The sequence below is a fragment of the Oryx dammah genome, unplaced genomic scaffold (assembly GCF_014754425.2).
Source record: "Oryx dammah isolate SB20612 unplaced genomic scaffold, SCBI_Odam_1.1 HiC_scaffold_21, whole genome shotgun sequence".
Classification (NCBI taxonomy): Eukaryota; Metazoa; Chordata; class Mammalia; order Artiodactyla; family Bovidae; genus Oryx; species Oryx dammah.
In genome coordinates this window covers 18,781,793-18,797,829 of record NW_024070205.1, presented here as the reverse complement: position 1 = coordinate 18,797,829, position 16,037 = coordinate 18,781,793, and the positions used below count along the sequence as shown (strand labels likewise).

Below are 16,037 nucleotides of genomic sequence, written 5' to 3'. Positions count from 1 at the left end.
CTTTCGAAGAACTTCCAGACTGTTATAGTGGCTGCACCATTTTACATTCCCACTATGAGTGCACAAGAGTTTCAATTTATTCACATCTTTGCCAACACTTGTTATTTTTTTTTATGTGTGGTTTTATTTCTATAGTAGCCATCTTAATGGATTTGAAGTATGTCTCATTGTGGTTTTGATTTGCATTTCCCTAATAATTAGTGCTGTTGAACATTGTTTCATGTAAACATTTCACTGTATAAAATTCCCAAACAATTTTTATTTTTTTTAATTTTCTAAATTTTTATTATAGATTGGAGTATAGTTGATTTACAATGCTGTGTTAGTTTCAAGTGTACAGCAAAGTGAATCAGTTTTACATATATCTATTCTTTTTCACATTGCTTTCCCATTTAGGTTATTACAGAATATTGAGCAGCATTCCTTTGCCAAACTTTAAATACATGTTTTCCTATATAAATAAACAAATGGCTTATTGGCCATTTGTATATCTTCGTTTGGAGAAGGGAATGGCAACCCACTCCAGTATTCTTGCCTAGAAAATTCCATGGACAGAGCAGCCTGGAGGGCTACAGTCTATGGGGTCCTAAACAGTTGGACTCGAGAAAGAAATGGCAACTCACTCCAGTGTTCTTGCCTGGAGAATCCCACGGACAGAGGAGCCTGGGAGGCTACAGTCTGTGGGGTCGCAAGAGTTGTACACACCTGAGCGACTAAGCACAGCACATATCTTCTTTAGAGACGTGTCTATTCAAGTCCTTTGCTCATTTAAAAATTGTGCTTGTCTTTTTGTTGTTGCTTTCAACTTTTTGAAACAAGATTGAGTAAGGGAGAAAAGCGCTATTAGGTATTATACTCTTCATCTTTATCCCAATCTTTTAAAAGCCCTGAGATACATGTGCTTGTTCTGGAGCACCCCAGAAGACACTGGCTCTTGTTGGCATCCGTTGACCTGGCTATATCTACATTTCCCAGCACCAACCATAGGGAATATCCACATGCAAGTTGTGTTTTCTTTCCTTATATATCTAACACAAGAAAGTGATTAACAATTTCTGAAACATCCATTTGATGGTCACCAAAAATGTTGTTTAAAATTATGTAATGACATATATTGAAAATAGCAAGACAATATTATATTAATAATATGATTTCAATTCTTCTCATTTTTATATAAAGAAACACTTTTACACATAGAAAAAAGAAAATGTCCTTAAAGTTTGACCATTTTCTACAATGGAGTATATACTTGGATAATCAGAAATATAAAAAGTAAAAAAATAAAGAAAAATTGAAGAAAGATAAATGAGAAAGCCAAGTGACTACATATGCAAAAGTATAACAAGGGTTCAGTTCAGTTCAGTTCAGTCGCTCAGTCGAGTCTGACTCTTTGCGACCCCATGAATCCCAGTACGCCAGGCCTCCCTGTCCATCACCATCTGCTGGAGTTCACTCAAACTCACATCCATCGAGTCGGTGATGCCATCCAGCCATCTCATCCTCTGTTGTCCCCTTCTCCTCCTGCCCTCAATCCCTCCCAGCATCAGAGTTTTTTTCCAGTGAGTCAACTCTTTGCATGAGGTGGCCAAAGTACTGGAGTTTCAGCTTTAGCATCAGTCCTTCCAAAGAACACCCAGGACTGATCTCCTTTAAATGGACTGGTTGGATGTCCTTGCAGTCCAAGGGACTCTCAAGAGTCTTCTCCAACACCACAGTTCAAAAGCATCAATTCTTTGGCACTCAGCTTACTTTATAGTCCAACAGCATCCATACACGACTGCTGGAAAAACCATAGCTTTGACTAAATGGACCTTGGTTGGCAAAGTAATGTCTCTGCTTCTTAATATGCTGTCTAGGTTGATCATAGCTTTTCTTCCAGGGATCAAGCGTCTTTTAATTTCATGGCTGCAATCACCATCTGCAGTGATTTTGGAGCCCCCACCCCAAATAAAGTCTCTCACTGTTTCCACTGTTTCCCCAACTGTTTCCCATGAAGTGATGGGACCAGATGCCATGGTCTTCGTTTTCTGAATGTTGAGCTTTAAGCCAACTGTTTCACTCTCCTCTTTCGCTTTCATCAAGAGGCTTTTTAGTTCCTCTTCACATTCTGCCATAAGGGTGGTGTCATCTGCATATCTGAGGTTATTGATATTTCTCCTGGAAATCTTGATTCCAGCTTGTGTTTCTTCCAGTCCAGCATTTCTCATGATGTACTCTGCATATAAGTTAAATAAGCAGGGTGACAATATACAGCCTTGACCTACTCCTTTTCCTATTTCGAACCAGTCTGTTGTTCCATTGTTGAAAGGCAGATATGACATTTACCCTCTTCTGTGAATTTGTTAGTGCACAGGGAAGGAAAAACCACAATCTCGCTTGGTAAACTAGTGAGTAACAACAAAAGTTATAATGATTGCTAACATTTACTTACTATGGACCAGACATTGTGCTAAGTAATATACATGCATACTCTTCAGAAGTGGCTCCAAAATTTCTACATGGGGCAGGTTTAAAATGTAACTCTTTTGGACAACAGGGCTAGGAGACTTGAACTGACCTTAGATGGCAGACCCAGTGTATGTTTTGAAATTACGGCTTATTTGGGATGGTAATTATGTGTATGTGGTAATGATGCTCTAAAGTCCCAGGAGGGGCTTGCCAGGTGGCGCTAGTGGTGAAGAACCTGTCTGCCAATGCAGGAGATGCAAGAGATGTGTGTTGAATCCCTGGGTCAGGAAGATTCCCTGGAGGAGGAAATGGCAACCCACTCCAGTATTCTTGCCTGGAGAATCCCATGGACAGAGCAGCCTGGTGGGCTACAGTCCACGGGGTCGCAAAGAATTGGACACAACTGAAGTGACTTAGCACACTTGCACACGTGCACCAAGCAGGAGACACAGGTTCGATCCCTGGGTCAGGAAGATCCCCGGAAGAAGGAAATAGCAACCACTCCAGTATTCTTGCCTGGAAAATTCCATGGGCAGAGAAGCCTTCTGGGCCACAGTCCATGGGGTCGCAAAAGAGTTGGACACAACTTACCAACTAAACAATAACAGAAGTCCCAAGAAGTGACAGATCACCTCTTGGTTCCATCACTGCTGATTTCACTGAATTGACACCACTCTGTAAGGCAGATATTGTTATGACCCCCATATTCCACAAGAGAAACCTGAGGCTTGGAGAGGTTGATAATTTGTCTAAGTCTCGTAGGAATGAAGTGGCAGAGCCCCATTTGAAGACAAGTTTGTCTGACTCCTAAACCCATGTTCTTTGCTATAGTACTTTACTGATCATTTGTACAAGGGCTAGCCTTGTCCCAAAATTGGTGAATGGATTTTACCTAACCCCTGAAAATGGCTCAAATCAGATTCCACAGACATAATGCAGGCACATGCAGACACACACACACACCCCTGCTGAACTTCTTAAAACACCCCAGCGGAAACTACTTATTGAACGGGATAAAACACACTACAGTGTATTGAAAACAGTCAGTTCAGTTCAGTTCAGTAGCTCAGTTGTGTCTTACTCTTTGCGACCCCATGGACTGCAGCATGCCAGGCCTCCCTGTCACAATATATTTAATGAATTAGACTCTTTTGCTAACTTAATAATTTGTCTTTTGGTCTTTGAGGATGACTTGTTCCATTGCAAATGGGTCAGATTCTTCAGAAGGGCCTCAAGATATATATAATAAAACAGTGTTTAAAAACCAAAGACATAGATCCATAGTAAACAAGATGAACACAAACTACTCTGACAAATACAGCTTGGGGGTCAAGGATTAGACAATTGCTCAGAGGCAGAGCTAGTTCCCAAGGAGAATGAATAGGACACTTCTCACTCCAGTGCTTTCCAGCTTAGTCGCGCAGTCTTCACACGTCCTTTAAGATACTGACACTTATTAAATCCATTTACTTAAAAATTTTAAGACTATTAAGTCTATGCCATAAAAATGCATGTTGGTACTGGGAAATTGTTAAGTGAAAAATAAATTACAAAATAATATTAGGATGTAAAACTCTGTTTTGGTAAAATGAATCCCCCAAAGTGTGTTTGTATACATACATATATAGTCACCGGAGAAGGCAGTGGCACCCCACTGTAGTACTCTTGCCTGGAAAATCCCATGGACGGAGGAGCCTGGTAGGCTGCAGTCCATGGGGTCGCGAAGAGTCGGACACGACTGAGCGACCTCACTTTCACTTTTCACTTTCACGCATTGGAGAAGGTAATGGCAACCCACTCCAGTGTTCTTGCCTGGAGAATCCCAGGGACGGGGGAGCCTGGTGGGCTGCCGTCTATGGGGTCGCACAGAGTCGGACACGACTGAAGCGACTCAGCATAGCATATATAGTCACAGCAAAGTACTGAAAAGACATATACTAAAATGTTAACATTGGCTTTCTCTGAAGAGTGATTTTTATCTTATTACTCTGATTTTTTAATGTGCTTTTAAGTTTTCTGGGTTGTATTTGTTAATTTGCACTTAGGATAAAATGACTTAAAAATGAAAAGCACAGTCGCCATACCTACTTTCTAATGTAGATGTGGCAGACTGCAGTACAGTATACAGTTTTGTAACAAAATAGGAACAGAAATCCAAAGGAAGAAATGAATTCCCTGCTGTGGGACAACAGTGCTAGTGAGAGATCCCGGGGACTGTTGGGGGCTCTGAGAGTGAGAGGCACAGGGGTGCCCTGCATTTGTTAAGTGAAGAATTAAGGGAAAGAGAAGGGAAGGAGGAAGGAAAGGAAGAAATACAAAGGTCTGAGAAGACAAGGTGCTAGGAGATGCTGAGAGTTGTTAAATATTATTATTTCATTATTTGGCTTCTTTTTTTTTTCTTTTGGGATATGGAAGACATGTAGTTTTCTGTTGCTCCTAGAACAAATTACTACAAAACGAAGTGCCCTAAAACAACATTTATTCTCTTACAGTTCTGGAGGTCAGGTGTCCAAAAGTGGGTCTTGGGGCTAAAATGAAAGTGATGGCAGGGCTGTGTTCCTTTTGTAGGCTCTAGGAGAGAATCTCTTCTTCTCTTTCCAGTTCTAGAGACTGTCTCAATTTTATAAAAACCCTTGAGATTGGACCCACCAGATAATCCTGGATAATCTCCCCATCTCAAGATTTTAAAGTTAATTTTATCTGCTAAGTCCCTTTTGCCACACTAGGTAATATATTCACAGGTTCTAGAAATTAGAATATGGGTATCTTTGGGGTGAGGAAGGGGGTGTTATTCCACCTACCGCAGAAGGAAACTGGTATGTTCTACTATCTACCTTGTACATTGTAAACATAACCTCATCTAAATCTTCAACAAGCCTTGTGAAATATATGTCAGAATTTGCTTTTAAAGTTGAGGAGACTGATGCTGGTAGAGAAGGATGGGGGGAAGGGATAGTTAGGGAGTTTGGGATGGACATGTATACACTGCTGTATTTAAAATGGATGACCAACAAGGGTGTTCCATATAGCACAAGGCACTCTGCTAAATGTTATGTGGCAGTCTGGGGTGGGAGGGGAGTTTGGGCGAGAATGGATACATGAATACGTATGGCTGAGTCCCTTCATTGTTTACCTGAAACTATCACAACATAGCTTCTTAATCAGCTATACCCCGATACAAAAGAAAAAGTTTTCAAAGCAAAATAGATAAATTGAGGAAACTGAGCCTCAATACAATTTGGGATTCTGTACAAGTCAAGTAGCTAGGATGCAAACATCCCAGGTCCCTGAGCAGGAGCTCACGCCAGCCTGCCTGGTGGTCTTGCCCCCACTCATCTCTTCTGCTCACCTCTACATCCTCTCTCCTGTCTGGGCTTGTCCTCCACCTCCCTGAACAAGCTTATGCTTCTGTTTCCCAGGTCATTGTGCTCTCCTGATGACCATGTAGCTGTGGCTTTGTGCTGAGGTTTGCTAATCGAGGAAGCCAAGCCAGCTGCCCCTCAGAATCTTCTTTAAGGCCCAGGTCTCCTTGATTCAACAAGCATTTTTGAGCTATTGGGCTGGGGGTGCTAGAGCAGCATGGAAGATAGATGTAAGCTAAAAATGACAGGATAGTCTAGGGGATACATATTATATCAGACATGTGGACTGCAGCATTATAGGAAGCCAGAGCAAGTCCTGGGAACTTTGTGTGAATCTTTCTCATGGACCTTGGGTGAAATCTAAGCTCCAGGAAATAAACAAAGGCTTCTTTTTCTTTTGAGCTCCCTGGGGGACCAGAACTGATTCATCTCTGTGTTCCCTGTGTCTTTCTTAGAGCTGTGCTCCATAAATATTTAGAAGTTGGTAACAGGACCAAGATAGGAACAGCAAAAGGAGCAATCAGTGTCAGACCAACAAAGGGTTAAAGGTCACTGGGGAAGGCGGTGCTTTAGTTTTCTGTTGCTCTCTATGCTACCTAGCAACTGATGACGCCAACATTTCCACTGTTTTGACTGGGAGAGAGACCTTGAATGTCACAGTTGCTGAATCACCAAAAAAAACGGAGAGAGCCGATACAGTACAGGTTCTTGAAAGATCAACAGGGACCTATGAGTGTTTTTGTTAAAAGAATCAGAAGAGAAGGATTCTAGAGGGGCTGATGATGCTCCTATTGCCTCTCATCATTGTATTAATGATGAAGCTCAGCGATGCTCGTGAGTACCCCAAGTTCTCTTTACTCTAAACTCCCCAGCTGAGGGAGCCTCTGGGAAACAGTTTGTCTTCCTAAAACTCATGGTGAAATGAAGAAGCCAGGGGCAGAAAAGTGTGTTTATTCCACCCAGGACTTGGAGTGATGAACTTCATGTGTGTAGGATCTTGATGTTACCCACCTTTTCTGAGGGGTTGGAAGCCATTCTGGAAAGACCCTCTGGGTAACTTCCTCACTTCCTACTTCCTTTCTGAACGTTGCTCCCTTTCTTTTCTGCTCATGCCTTTTCTTTTACTTTTGGTTTCCCTCCTTCCTAGCTTGGTGAGTCTCATGAGGATGTGGTCAGGGTTTCAGGGGCACTGAAGAGTAGAGCAGACTCTTTGTTCACATTTATTTGTTTATCCTGCTCACCACAAGCCCTACCTGTAACACAAGAGCCCAGAAAGATAAAACCATGGTTCTGAACTTGTGTACTGAGTGTAAGAGTTATCCACTGAGTAGAAAAATGTTTTCATTGTATGGGGAACCTGTGTTACTAGGGAAGCAGTTGCTTTCGGTTGCCCCCAATACACAAGAAGACTGGTGGGCTGGAAGCAACAGGCTTCTCTGCTCTAAGCAACTGCTTTCTCAGCTAGAGCTCAGCACCCCCAGGGGGTTGCTGGACAACATCTGGGCTACCATCATAGGCAACGATGCATAAACATGATGGGAAGGAGCCCTTTCAAAACATCTGTGCGTTTTTTGATGACCTACTATGTGATGGCCCTTTTGGGGACATGACCATGGACAAGATAGATATAGATCCTAATTCTATAGAACTTAATCCAGAAAAGTCCTACCATTCAAGTCAGAAATGGGAAAGACTGAGGGTGAAGGTAAGAGACAGAGGATAAAAAAGAGGGTAGGAGTGATATTTCTAGAAGGTAAAAGCCTATATATTACCTGTATTTGATTCTCAAAGAACTCTCCAATAATGAACAGAGTCTGAAGTACACGCAGGTCTTCCACCCACAGTCCCGGGCTTTCCCACAAAATGATAGCGTCTCTGGGTGTGGATGCTCGGCACTTTGAGAACTGGCGGGATGAGAAATAGAACCAGTCATCTCTGAAGGACAGGGAAGCTCACCTTGCGCTGGCTCTCCTTCTCTTGGCTCCTTCCCCTGCATCTTTCTCTGCCCTGTGTTGTGTCCTGGGGGGTGGACTGCTACAGACGACGTCATCCGGTCTCTCATAGGCTGATTTCTGTTTGGGTTCACCCAATAGAAGACGCCGAGGGAAAGCAATCAGAGAGCAAAGCGAGGTTGAGGTATAACCTTCTTCTTTTCCCTCTCTCTTGAGTGCCTCTGGCAGTATAATAGCTTTGTCCCTCCGCAATATAGTTTTCCATGAATGGCCCCTTCTTCATGGTTCTAGCTACCATTGGGCTTCAGGAACACTATTTGTTCCTCTAATCGCTACAACCCTAGGGCTCCTAACGGCTTCCTATAACTGCTAGCTTCTGGGTTCCCTAACATCCCTCATTTGTTCCTGTAACCTTGCTCGCAGCTCTGTGAAGAGTCCCTCCACTGAAGTTTCTTCATGTGACTCATCTAGAGTGAAGGCTATTCCCTGCCAGGACCCTGACTGAGCATGCTGAGCATTGAGGAGTGCTAACAGGGAAGGGAGATGGGGCTATGAAAAAGGACCTGGTCTTCTTGATATTTGGACCTAATGCTGGCCCTGAGTGGGAGCTTCTAGAGGTGGAAATGCAGGGAGGAGATACCAGAGTGTTTCAGATCACAGAGCAATAAGATCACTCCAGCATCACTTCCAGTGTGGTGTTCTCGTTGACTCCATAGCCTTCAGTAACCTGCTCTTGCCTTTGTACTCCTCTAGCTCCTGCTCCCGGTTTTATGATTTTCTATCTACCAAAATCTTTCAGTCAAGGCTCTCCTTAAAGTGGGGGAGAGAGATCTCATTTTTCTCGTTCCCCTCGTATGTTCTAGTGACCAATAGGCACTTAATAAATACCTCCTGGGATTTATGTTCCAAGGTGATGTTTCTAAGAAATTGAAGTGATCTGACTGTATGCCATAGAGCAGGGGTCCCCAACTCCCGGGGCCAAGGTAAGCGGCAGGCAGGTGAGCAAACAAGGAAAGTTTCATCCATATTTATAGCTGCTCCCCATAGCTCGAATTGCCACCTGAGCTCACCTCCTGTCAGATCAACCACAGCATTGAATTCTCATAGGAATGCTCAAGAACCTGCCACGAACTATGCATGGGAAGGATCTAGGTTGCATGCTTTTTTATGAGACTCATCCTGAAACCGTCCCCCACCCCTCGGTCATTACCCAGTCTGTGGAAAAGTTGTCTTCCAGGAAACCAATCTGTGGTGCTAAAAAGGTTGGGGACTGCTGCCACAGAGAACTGGGGCAGCAATAATGACTAAATTCATGACTGTGGTTTATTCTGGTTGCAGAATTTGTATGAAAAAGAAAGAGGTTTCCAGCTTGTGGGAAACTGGGAGCTGGGTGTGGTGGGTATAATCAGGCGGGGCAGGCATGGGATCTCGCTTGCAGAGTCATATGTGGTTTGTATGGCTGATCCTGAAAAACACCAAGGTCAGTCTCTTGATGTTATTCATAACTCTATGGATATTGCAGTATGGATGCTATATCAATCTGCTTCATGAAGTCCTCCACAGACAAGGACTGATGATAGAAAAGTCCCCAGAATTGTCAACTGGGCTAGTGTTAAGAGACAGGCTTACAAATTATCTGCTAAGAAATGACCTTGAGTTCCAAGAGTTAACATGAGAAAATATGGGCACTTGCTATAGACCTTATTAGACTTCAGTCTGTTTCCATGGAGCTGTTGCCAAGGTACATGCAGTAGAAATTTCTCCAAGATACTATTTTACTCCCCTAAGGCCCTCTTCTTCTTAGTTGACATTGAATCTATCTAAATCCGAGAAATTCAACTAATTTGTAGATTTTCTTCTGACTAGTGGGAATATTTGTCTATTCTTACTAAAACCCATTGACCTCGGTCATCCTCTCACCCTAGAGGATTGCCAAGGTCTCAAAGGAAGGGGCCTAGTTTAAAGATAGAACACATGACTTTTTAAATATTTGCTTTATGAAACCCAAATTGAGACAGATGGTATAGGACATTCTTTCTGATGGCCAAGTTTATATTTATTATGGAAAACCTTTCAAGAGTATGAGTACCAAATCACATTTTGTTACAACTTCAATGAATCATTTTATAAGAATAGAATTCATAAAATTGTAATTCTTCTGGGAAATAGGAGACCTGTGGTCATCATCATATACAGAGAGTACTGGGGGAAAAACCATCAGGGCTCATTCATTCATTCTCTGAAGGTCTACATGGCCCACAGTAGTCCCCTTGCTATTCCTCAAACACATGGAATGGGCAACTTTCTGGAGCACTTGGGCTTGTTGTTCTGTCTGGAAGATTCTCCTATGGCTGACTTCCTTTCTCCATTCACATCCCTGCTCAAATGCCACCTGCTGAGATGGCCTTTCCCAGTCCCTCTACCTGTAAGATCATCCCTCTTCACATTCTATTTTCCTTGTTTTTGTCTTTTTTAAAATGAGTTTTTCTCTTTTTAAAATTTTCTCTTTTTTCATTATCTTTTTCTCCATTAAAAAAAAATTTGTTTATTTTTGTGTATATCTCCTTTCCCTGCTTTATTTCTCTTCAAAACCCTTACCAGCAGCTGATCTTGTGTTAGGTACTTACCTACTGCCAGTCTTCCTTCTAGAAAGGAGTTCAGATAGCTGGGACATTGATATGTTCATTGCAATATTCCTAGCAGTTAGGACTGTGCCTACTGGAAGTTCAGAAAAGAATAAAATTTAAAAGGGACACTGGTAACCTCCAAAGAGTAGCCTTAAAAGAGTAACTAAAAAGTCAAACTGCCACATTCAGCACTTCCTGGCCCTCAACAAGTTTCTGTAGTGAGAGAAGTTGTTAGGAGAGACTGGCAGTTCTTGAAGTATATAGAGCCACCCACATCACTGCATAGTTGGACAAGTGTCCAAAGGCCCTCTTAACTAAAAATATCACCCTCCACTTCTCCCTCTCATTCCCACGATGCCTGAAATTCCAGAGAGTAGTTCCCAGGAATCATAATAATTTTGACTGTGTTAAGGCATAGGGCCACTTGGGAGGGCCAACAAATAATTGGGGCTTTGTTGAACTGGTCATCCAATCAGGAGCCATGGCCAGTTGTAGGAAGGTCTGGAGTCCAGTTCCCCTGGGACAGGAAAATCTGGGATTAGTGAGTCATCCTTGACACAAGGGGGCGGGAGAGAGCAATGATGAGCCTGGTGACGAGCCTGAAACAGAGCCTGGGATGGGGAAGGGCCTCTGCTTTTAAAGAGCTGGACAGTCTAAGGCAGATAGGCTTCCTGCTTGAGAGGTCAGAGGGAAGTTCTTGGGCCTTCTACTTATGGATTCTAAGGATGATCTTGGACAATTTCCTTTGTCTCTCTGAACCCATTTCCTATTTGTGAAATGGGAATTTTAAGAAAGGGAAAAGTGTTAGTCAGTCAGTTGTGTCCAACTCTTTGCAATACCATAGACTGTAGCCCACCAGGCTCCTCTGTCCATGGGATTCTCCGGGCAAGAACACTGGAGTGGGTAGCCATTCCCTTTTCCAGGGGATGTTCCAACCCAGGAATCAAATCCGGGTTTCCCACGTTGCACACGGACTCTTCCCTGTCTGAGCCACCGGGGAAGCCCTGGGAATTTTAAGATCTAACTCAAAAGGCTGCAGGGCTTCTCCAGTGGCTCAGATGGTAAAGAGTCCGCCTGCAATGCAGGAGGCCCTGTTTCGATCCCTGGGTTGCGAAGATCCCCTGGAGAATGGACTGGCTACCCACTCCAGTATTCTTGCCTGGAGAATTCCACGGACAGTGGAGCCTGGTGGGCTACAGTCCATGGGGTCATGAAGAGTCGGGCACGACTGAGTGGCTGAGCACACACACACACACAAAAGGTTGCACTGATAAGTAAATATAATTCATGTTTATCAGACTTAGCATGGTAGCTATCACATGGTTTGCGCTCAATAAAAAAGTGTGGTTCTGAGGGTTATGATTCAGATTTCGCTGCGCTCCATGGCGCATGGAAGGCCTAACTTCCTAGCAGGTTTTCCACCTCCTCCTTGTGGCATTTCTGGATCCCTTCATGGGAGAGCAGGATGTCTCTCCTAGTTGCTGGAACATTCCATTGGTGCCTCTTTTGTGGCACTTACTGCTTGCTGCCATATGTCCCTGTGTTGTATTTATTTTTGTCCCACTCTTTGGCTCTCCGATGGGCTTCCCTGATGGTTCAGCTGGTAAAGAATCCGCCTGCAATGTGGGAGACCTGGGTTCAATCCCTGGGTTGGGAAGATCCCTTGGAGAGGGAAGGGCTACCCACTCCTGTATTCTGGCTTGGAGAATTCCATGGACTGTATAGTCTGTGGGGTCGCAAAGAGTTGGACACGACTGAGCGCCTTTCACTTTCATTTTCACTTTGGCTCTGCAATAATACTGTAAATTCCTGGAGGAAAAGGACTGGTGTCTGATCTGTCTTTCCCTTCCTGACATTGCCTCACAATTCCTCTTACATGTAGAAACTCAAATATCAATTGCCCTCATGGATGACTATCTGAAAATACGTTAGCAGTTATTGTCATTTTCACAGCCTTTTGTCAAAATGGTCCAGCTAGTTCATCTACAGGCTAAAAGGAACATAATTTAGGATGTAAAGTCACCACTATATTTGGTCTGATTGCTGTTCAGTTGTGTTCTTCAGGCTTTTCAGCAACGTCTATCAGAGGCTGTTGGGACAGAGCAGCCTCTTTGAGAAGCAGCTTGACTGGCCTAGACAGAAGACCAAATTCAAAATTGTAGATTTCAGTCCACTAAGTGGATTGATGTCGATAATCTGTTCATGGAAAGGGAGAGAAAACCCCATTTTTTAAATTATTGCAATAAGAAGAAAGAATCAGAAGGTCAGAATGAATCATATGAAATTGCCATTTTGGTAGATCAAAACTAGTCCAATAGAGGTCTTTTCAAATGATTCAACCTTCATAGTTATATGGAAATCTAATCATCCGGGCAGCATATCCATAGGAATATAACATCACAAGGTCTAATGTATCATGAGAGAAAGGGTACCATGAATTTTCTCCTGTTTTTTCTGTTCTGAGTTACTGACTTAACATCTGTCAACCAACTTCCCATCACAGCTGAGTTAACATTTTGGAAGCCCAAGTAAGGAGCAAGCATGGTTCATACCTATGGATACACCAGATGGGTAATTGAGTGCGTGGCAGAGGAAGGGGACAAGGCTGTGATGTCTTGGAGCAGAGCCACACCTTGACTGCACGAGGCTGGATGGGCAGGCGACTGGCAGATGGAGGCCAGCCTTTAGGGGCAGAGCACCCTTTGAAGTCAGGGCTGGCTAGTGGAGAAAAACTGCTCCGAAACCAAGAACAAGACTCAGAGGTTGGAGAAAAGGGCATTCCACTGTCCTTGGACAGCTGACAACAGACCATGTGTCTCTCTATTGGCCTCTAAACTCTGGATTATGCACATCTTTATGAAGTTACATTTTTGTAAGAAAGTGAAATTACATGGATTGTAGATATTGTGTATAGAGATGATGTCAGTGATACTCATTTAGAATAAATAACCCCATTGAGCAGTAATACCCCAAGTTGGTAATACTATTTTTTATTTGTTTGTTGGCATCTACTAGGCATGCAGACCCCAGATGTCATAGAAGGAAACCCAGTTCCCGAGGGAAGTTCTATATGTCAATGACTCTTTTTGTCTATATGTCATAGAACTCTTTTTAAAATCCTTCTTCCTCCCTCTCTCTCATTCTTTGTCTGGGATTTGATTTCTATGAGGCTTTTTGCTATCAGAAGTGTGGAAGCAATCCCTACCTATTTCTTTTCCCCTCACCCCCTCAGCTCCAGCCCCAGGCCTCACTGCTTTTCCCAGAATGTGCCAGGTTGACCTTTCCTTGGGGCCTTTGTACAAAATCCCCCTGCCTGGACCACAGTCCCCAGACATCTGCCTGGCTCCCTTGTTCCTTGCAGGCACTTGTTCAAAGTCTTCTCAGAGCAGCTTTCCCTAACTTCCACTGTTTAGAATTACATTGCTTAGTCCTCTTTGCACCTTTATTTTTATCCACTGTACTTTTTAAATGATGGGTTATATGTATTTATTTTATATTGTCTGCCTTCCTTGTGTCCTCCCATTGGGATGTAGGCTCCCATTGGGATGTAGGCTCCAGGAGGGCCTACCTGTTTTGTCTGTAATGTGTTCAGAGTCCAGAACAGTGCCTAGCACAGAGAAGGTACTCACATGTTTGTTGAGTACTCAGATGGAGACTAAAAAAGTGTGAGAAAATGTTCATGACTTGCTCTTCCTTTTGCCTCCATCTTTGAGCAGTTGCACAATCTGTGGAGGAACCACAAAACCTTTCCAGATGTGGAGAAACAGAACCGTTTGCAAAATCGGTTGCAGATTCCACCATATTACACCTTTTGTAGACTCTAGGCTGCATGTAAATCAGATTTCAGCTCTGCTTCCCATTCACCAGCTTGCCCCTTATGAAAAGTATTTTTTAAAGTGTAAGTTCCTGGGAATTCCCTGGGAATTATAATTTAATTTTATAAAACTAAAATTTTATTTTATTTTATTAAAATTCCTATTTTAAAGTTTAAGTCCAGTGGTTAGGACTTGGAGCTCTCACTGCTGGGGTCCTGGGTTGGATCCCTGGTCAGGGAACTAAGATACCCATGTGGTGAGGCCAAAAATGTTTTTTAAATAAAGCATAAGTTTGAAGTTAAATTGATTCACATTCACTCCAGCATAATTAATTATTTTGAAGCAGAAAAATAGAGTTTTGCAAACAGTTTATAAATACCTACAAATATTTGAGTTCCAACCATGGGCTAGGCTCCCTGTGCTAGGCCTTGCAGGAAATACAGAAGGAAGAAGCTAAATCCCAGTTCTTAAGTATCTTAGGACTGAGAAGTGGGTAGAAGGTGAACAAAGATAAGAGAATAGAAGGCAGAATACAGAACTATTGTTTTGGGGATAGAGTTTATGCCTCTGCTTTACCCTAACTCTTGTTTTCATAAGAACCAACACTTCTTTGATGGTCTTATGTCCAGTCTCAGAGGTTTTCACTGGGTTGCCTCCCCATTCCAGCCCCCACTGCCACAGGAAGGGAGAGGGGTGGGGAATAAAAGGTCAAAGCAGTACAGAGGGACCATGGGGCCTTTATGCTCTGACCAGGCCTGGGGGAGACCAGCCTCCATCTTGCTCAGCACCACAGCTGACATGCAGGATACTACCTCCAGGGAGGGGGCCCATGGGACATGGGTGCTGCCAAAAACTGCTCCCACCCCAGCTGGAGGAGCAGAGAGAAAGAAAACTGAGAAAGAAAGAAAACTGGAGGAGCCTGCAGGTTACAGAACTGGTGCAATTGGTCGGAAGGGGCCGGGGCTGAGTAGGCCTGGTTTGGCCTCGGGGAGTCCTACTCCCCAGCATTATTGAGGTGAGGGTTCCCTGGCCTTGGGGAGGCCTATTCTAAAAGACAGTCTGCACAGTATGGATTCTTTCATAAACAGCTTTAGAAAAAGTTATAGCCAGACGTGCATGCACAAAAATGAACCCAACCATTTTGTGAACTGTTTTTTTTTAATTTGACTTTTTTCTTAAACATATATTTTAAATGAAGAGGAAGGAGTAAACTTCATTAAGTGGCATTCAACCTGGGGGTCACCCTGACCCCCATCTGAGGTTCTCCACAGTGACCAAGGCTGTGCCTAAAGATCTGAGCGTTCACAAAGGGGACAACAGTGGAATGAGCTACCTGGAAAAAACTGGGGGAAATGGTGTCTAGGGCCGCGGTTAGACACATGCAAGAGAAGCCGTGGATGTGGCTCCACCTTTTAGAGGGCCCTGCTCCAACACCTCCCTTAGCCACATCCTTCCCCACAGAGCAAGGCGTCCATGAGGCTAAGCGGAGGTGCTCGCCCTGGGTCTGCACCTCACCACAGGTATCTGGAACCTGCAGCTCTCTGCCCAGATGACTCAGGGCTGCTTGAATTTACATGGCCTCTTCCTTTGGTCCATCCTCCTAAGGATGGACTATGCTGCTGGTAAGGCCTCTGCTAAGTCCAAGAGGTGGCAAAGAGGCAGTGTTTATAGATGGAGCCTGAAAGAGAGAGCAGGGTGTCTACATGTGGGCACCAGGCCCTTAGCAGAGCTGAGGGGAGTTGGGGTAGTTAGAGAAGGAGGTGGGTCTCAGGCTAAGGCCCAGGGGCTGGAGGACGGAGGCTAGCTTTCTCTGCGCCACCACCAAGTCAGATT

General features: G+C 43.7%; 1 protein-coding gene across 3 annotated transcripts in view; it reads left to right on the top strand.

Annotated features, from left to right (window-relative positions):
* The window catches only part of LOC120880496 (major histocompatibility complex class I-related gene protein), a 31,578-nt gene that overhangs the window by 4,536 nt on the left and 11,005 nt on the right, over window positions 1–16,037 (top strand). The window contains exon 1 of one of the 3 annotated variants that reach the window (XM_040263857.1): window positions 6,425–6,644. The exons of 1 other annotated variant lie outside the window; for it this stretch is intronic. In XM_040263857.1, the coding sequence (XP_040119791.1) occupies window positions 6,590–6,644 (55 nt within the window). In that variant the 5' untranslated portion in view covers window positions 6,425–6,589. Of the gene's footprint in view, window positions 1–6,424; window positions 6,645–16,037 lie in introns of those variants that run through there. One more of the 3 variants, XM_040263856.1, reaches the window with a different exon arrangement.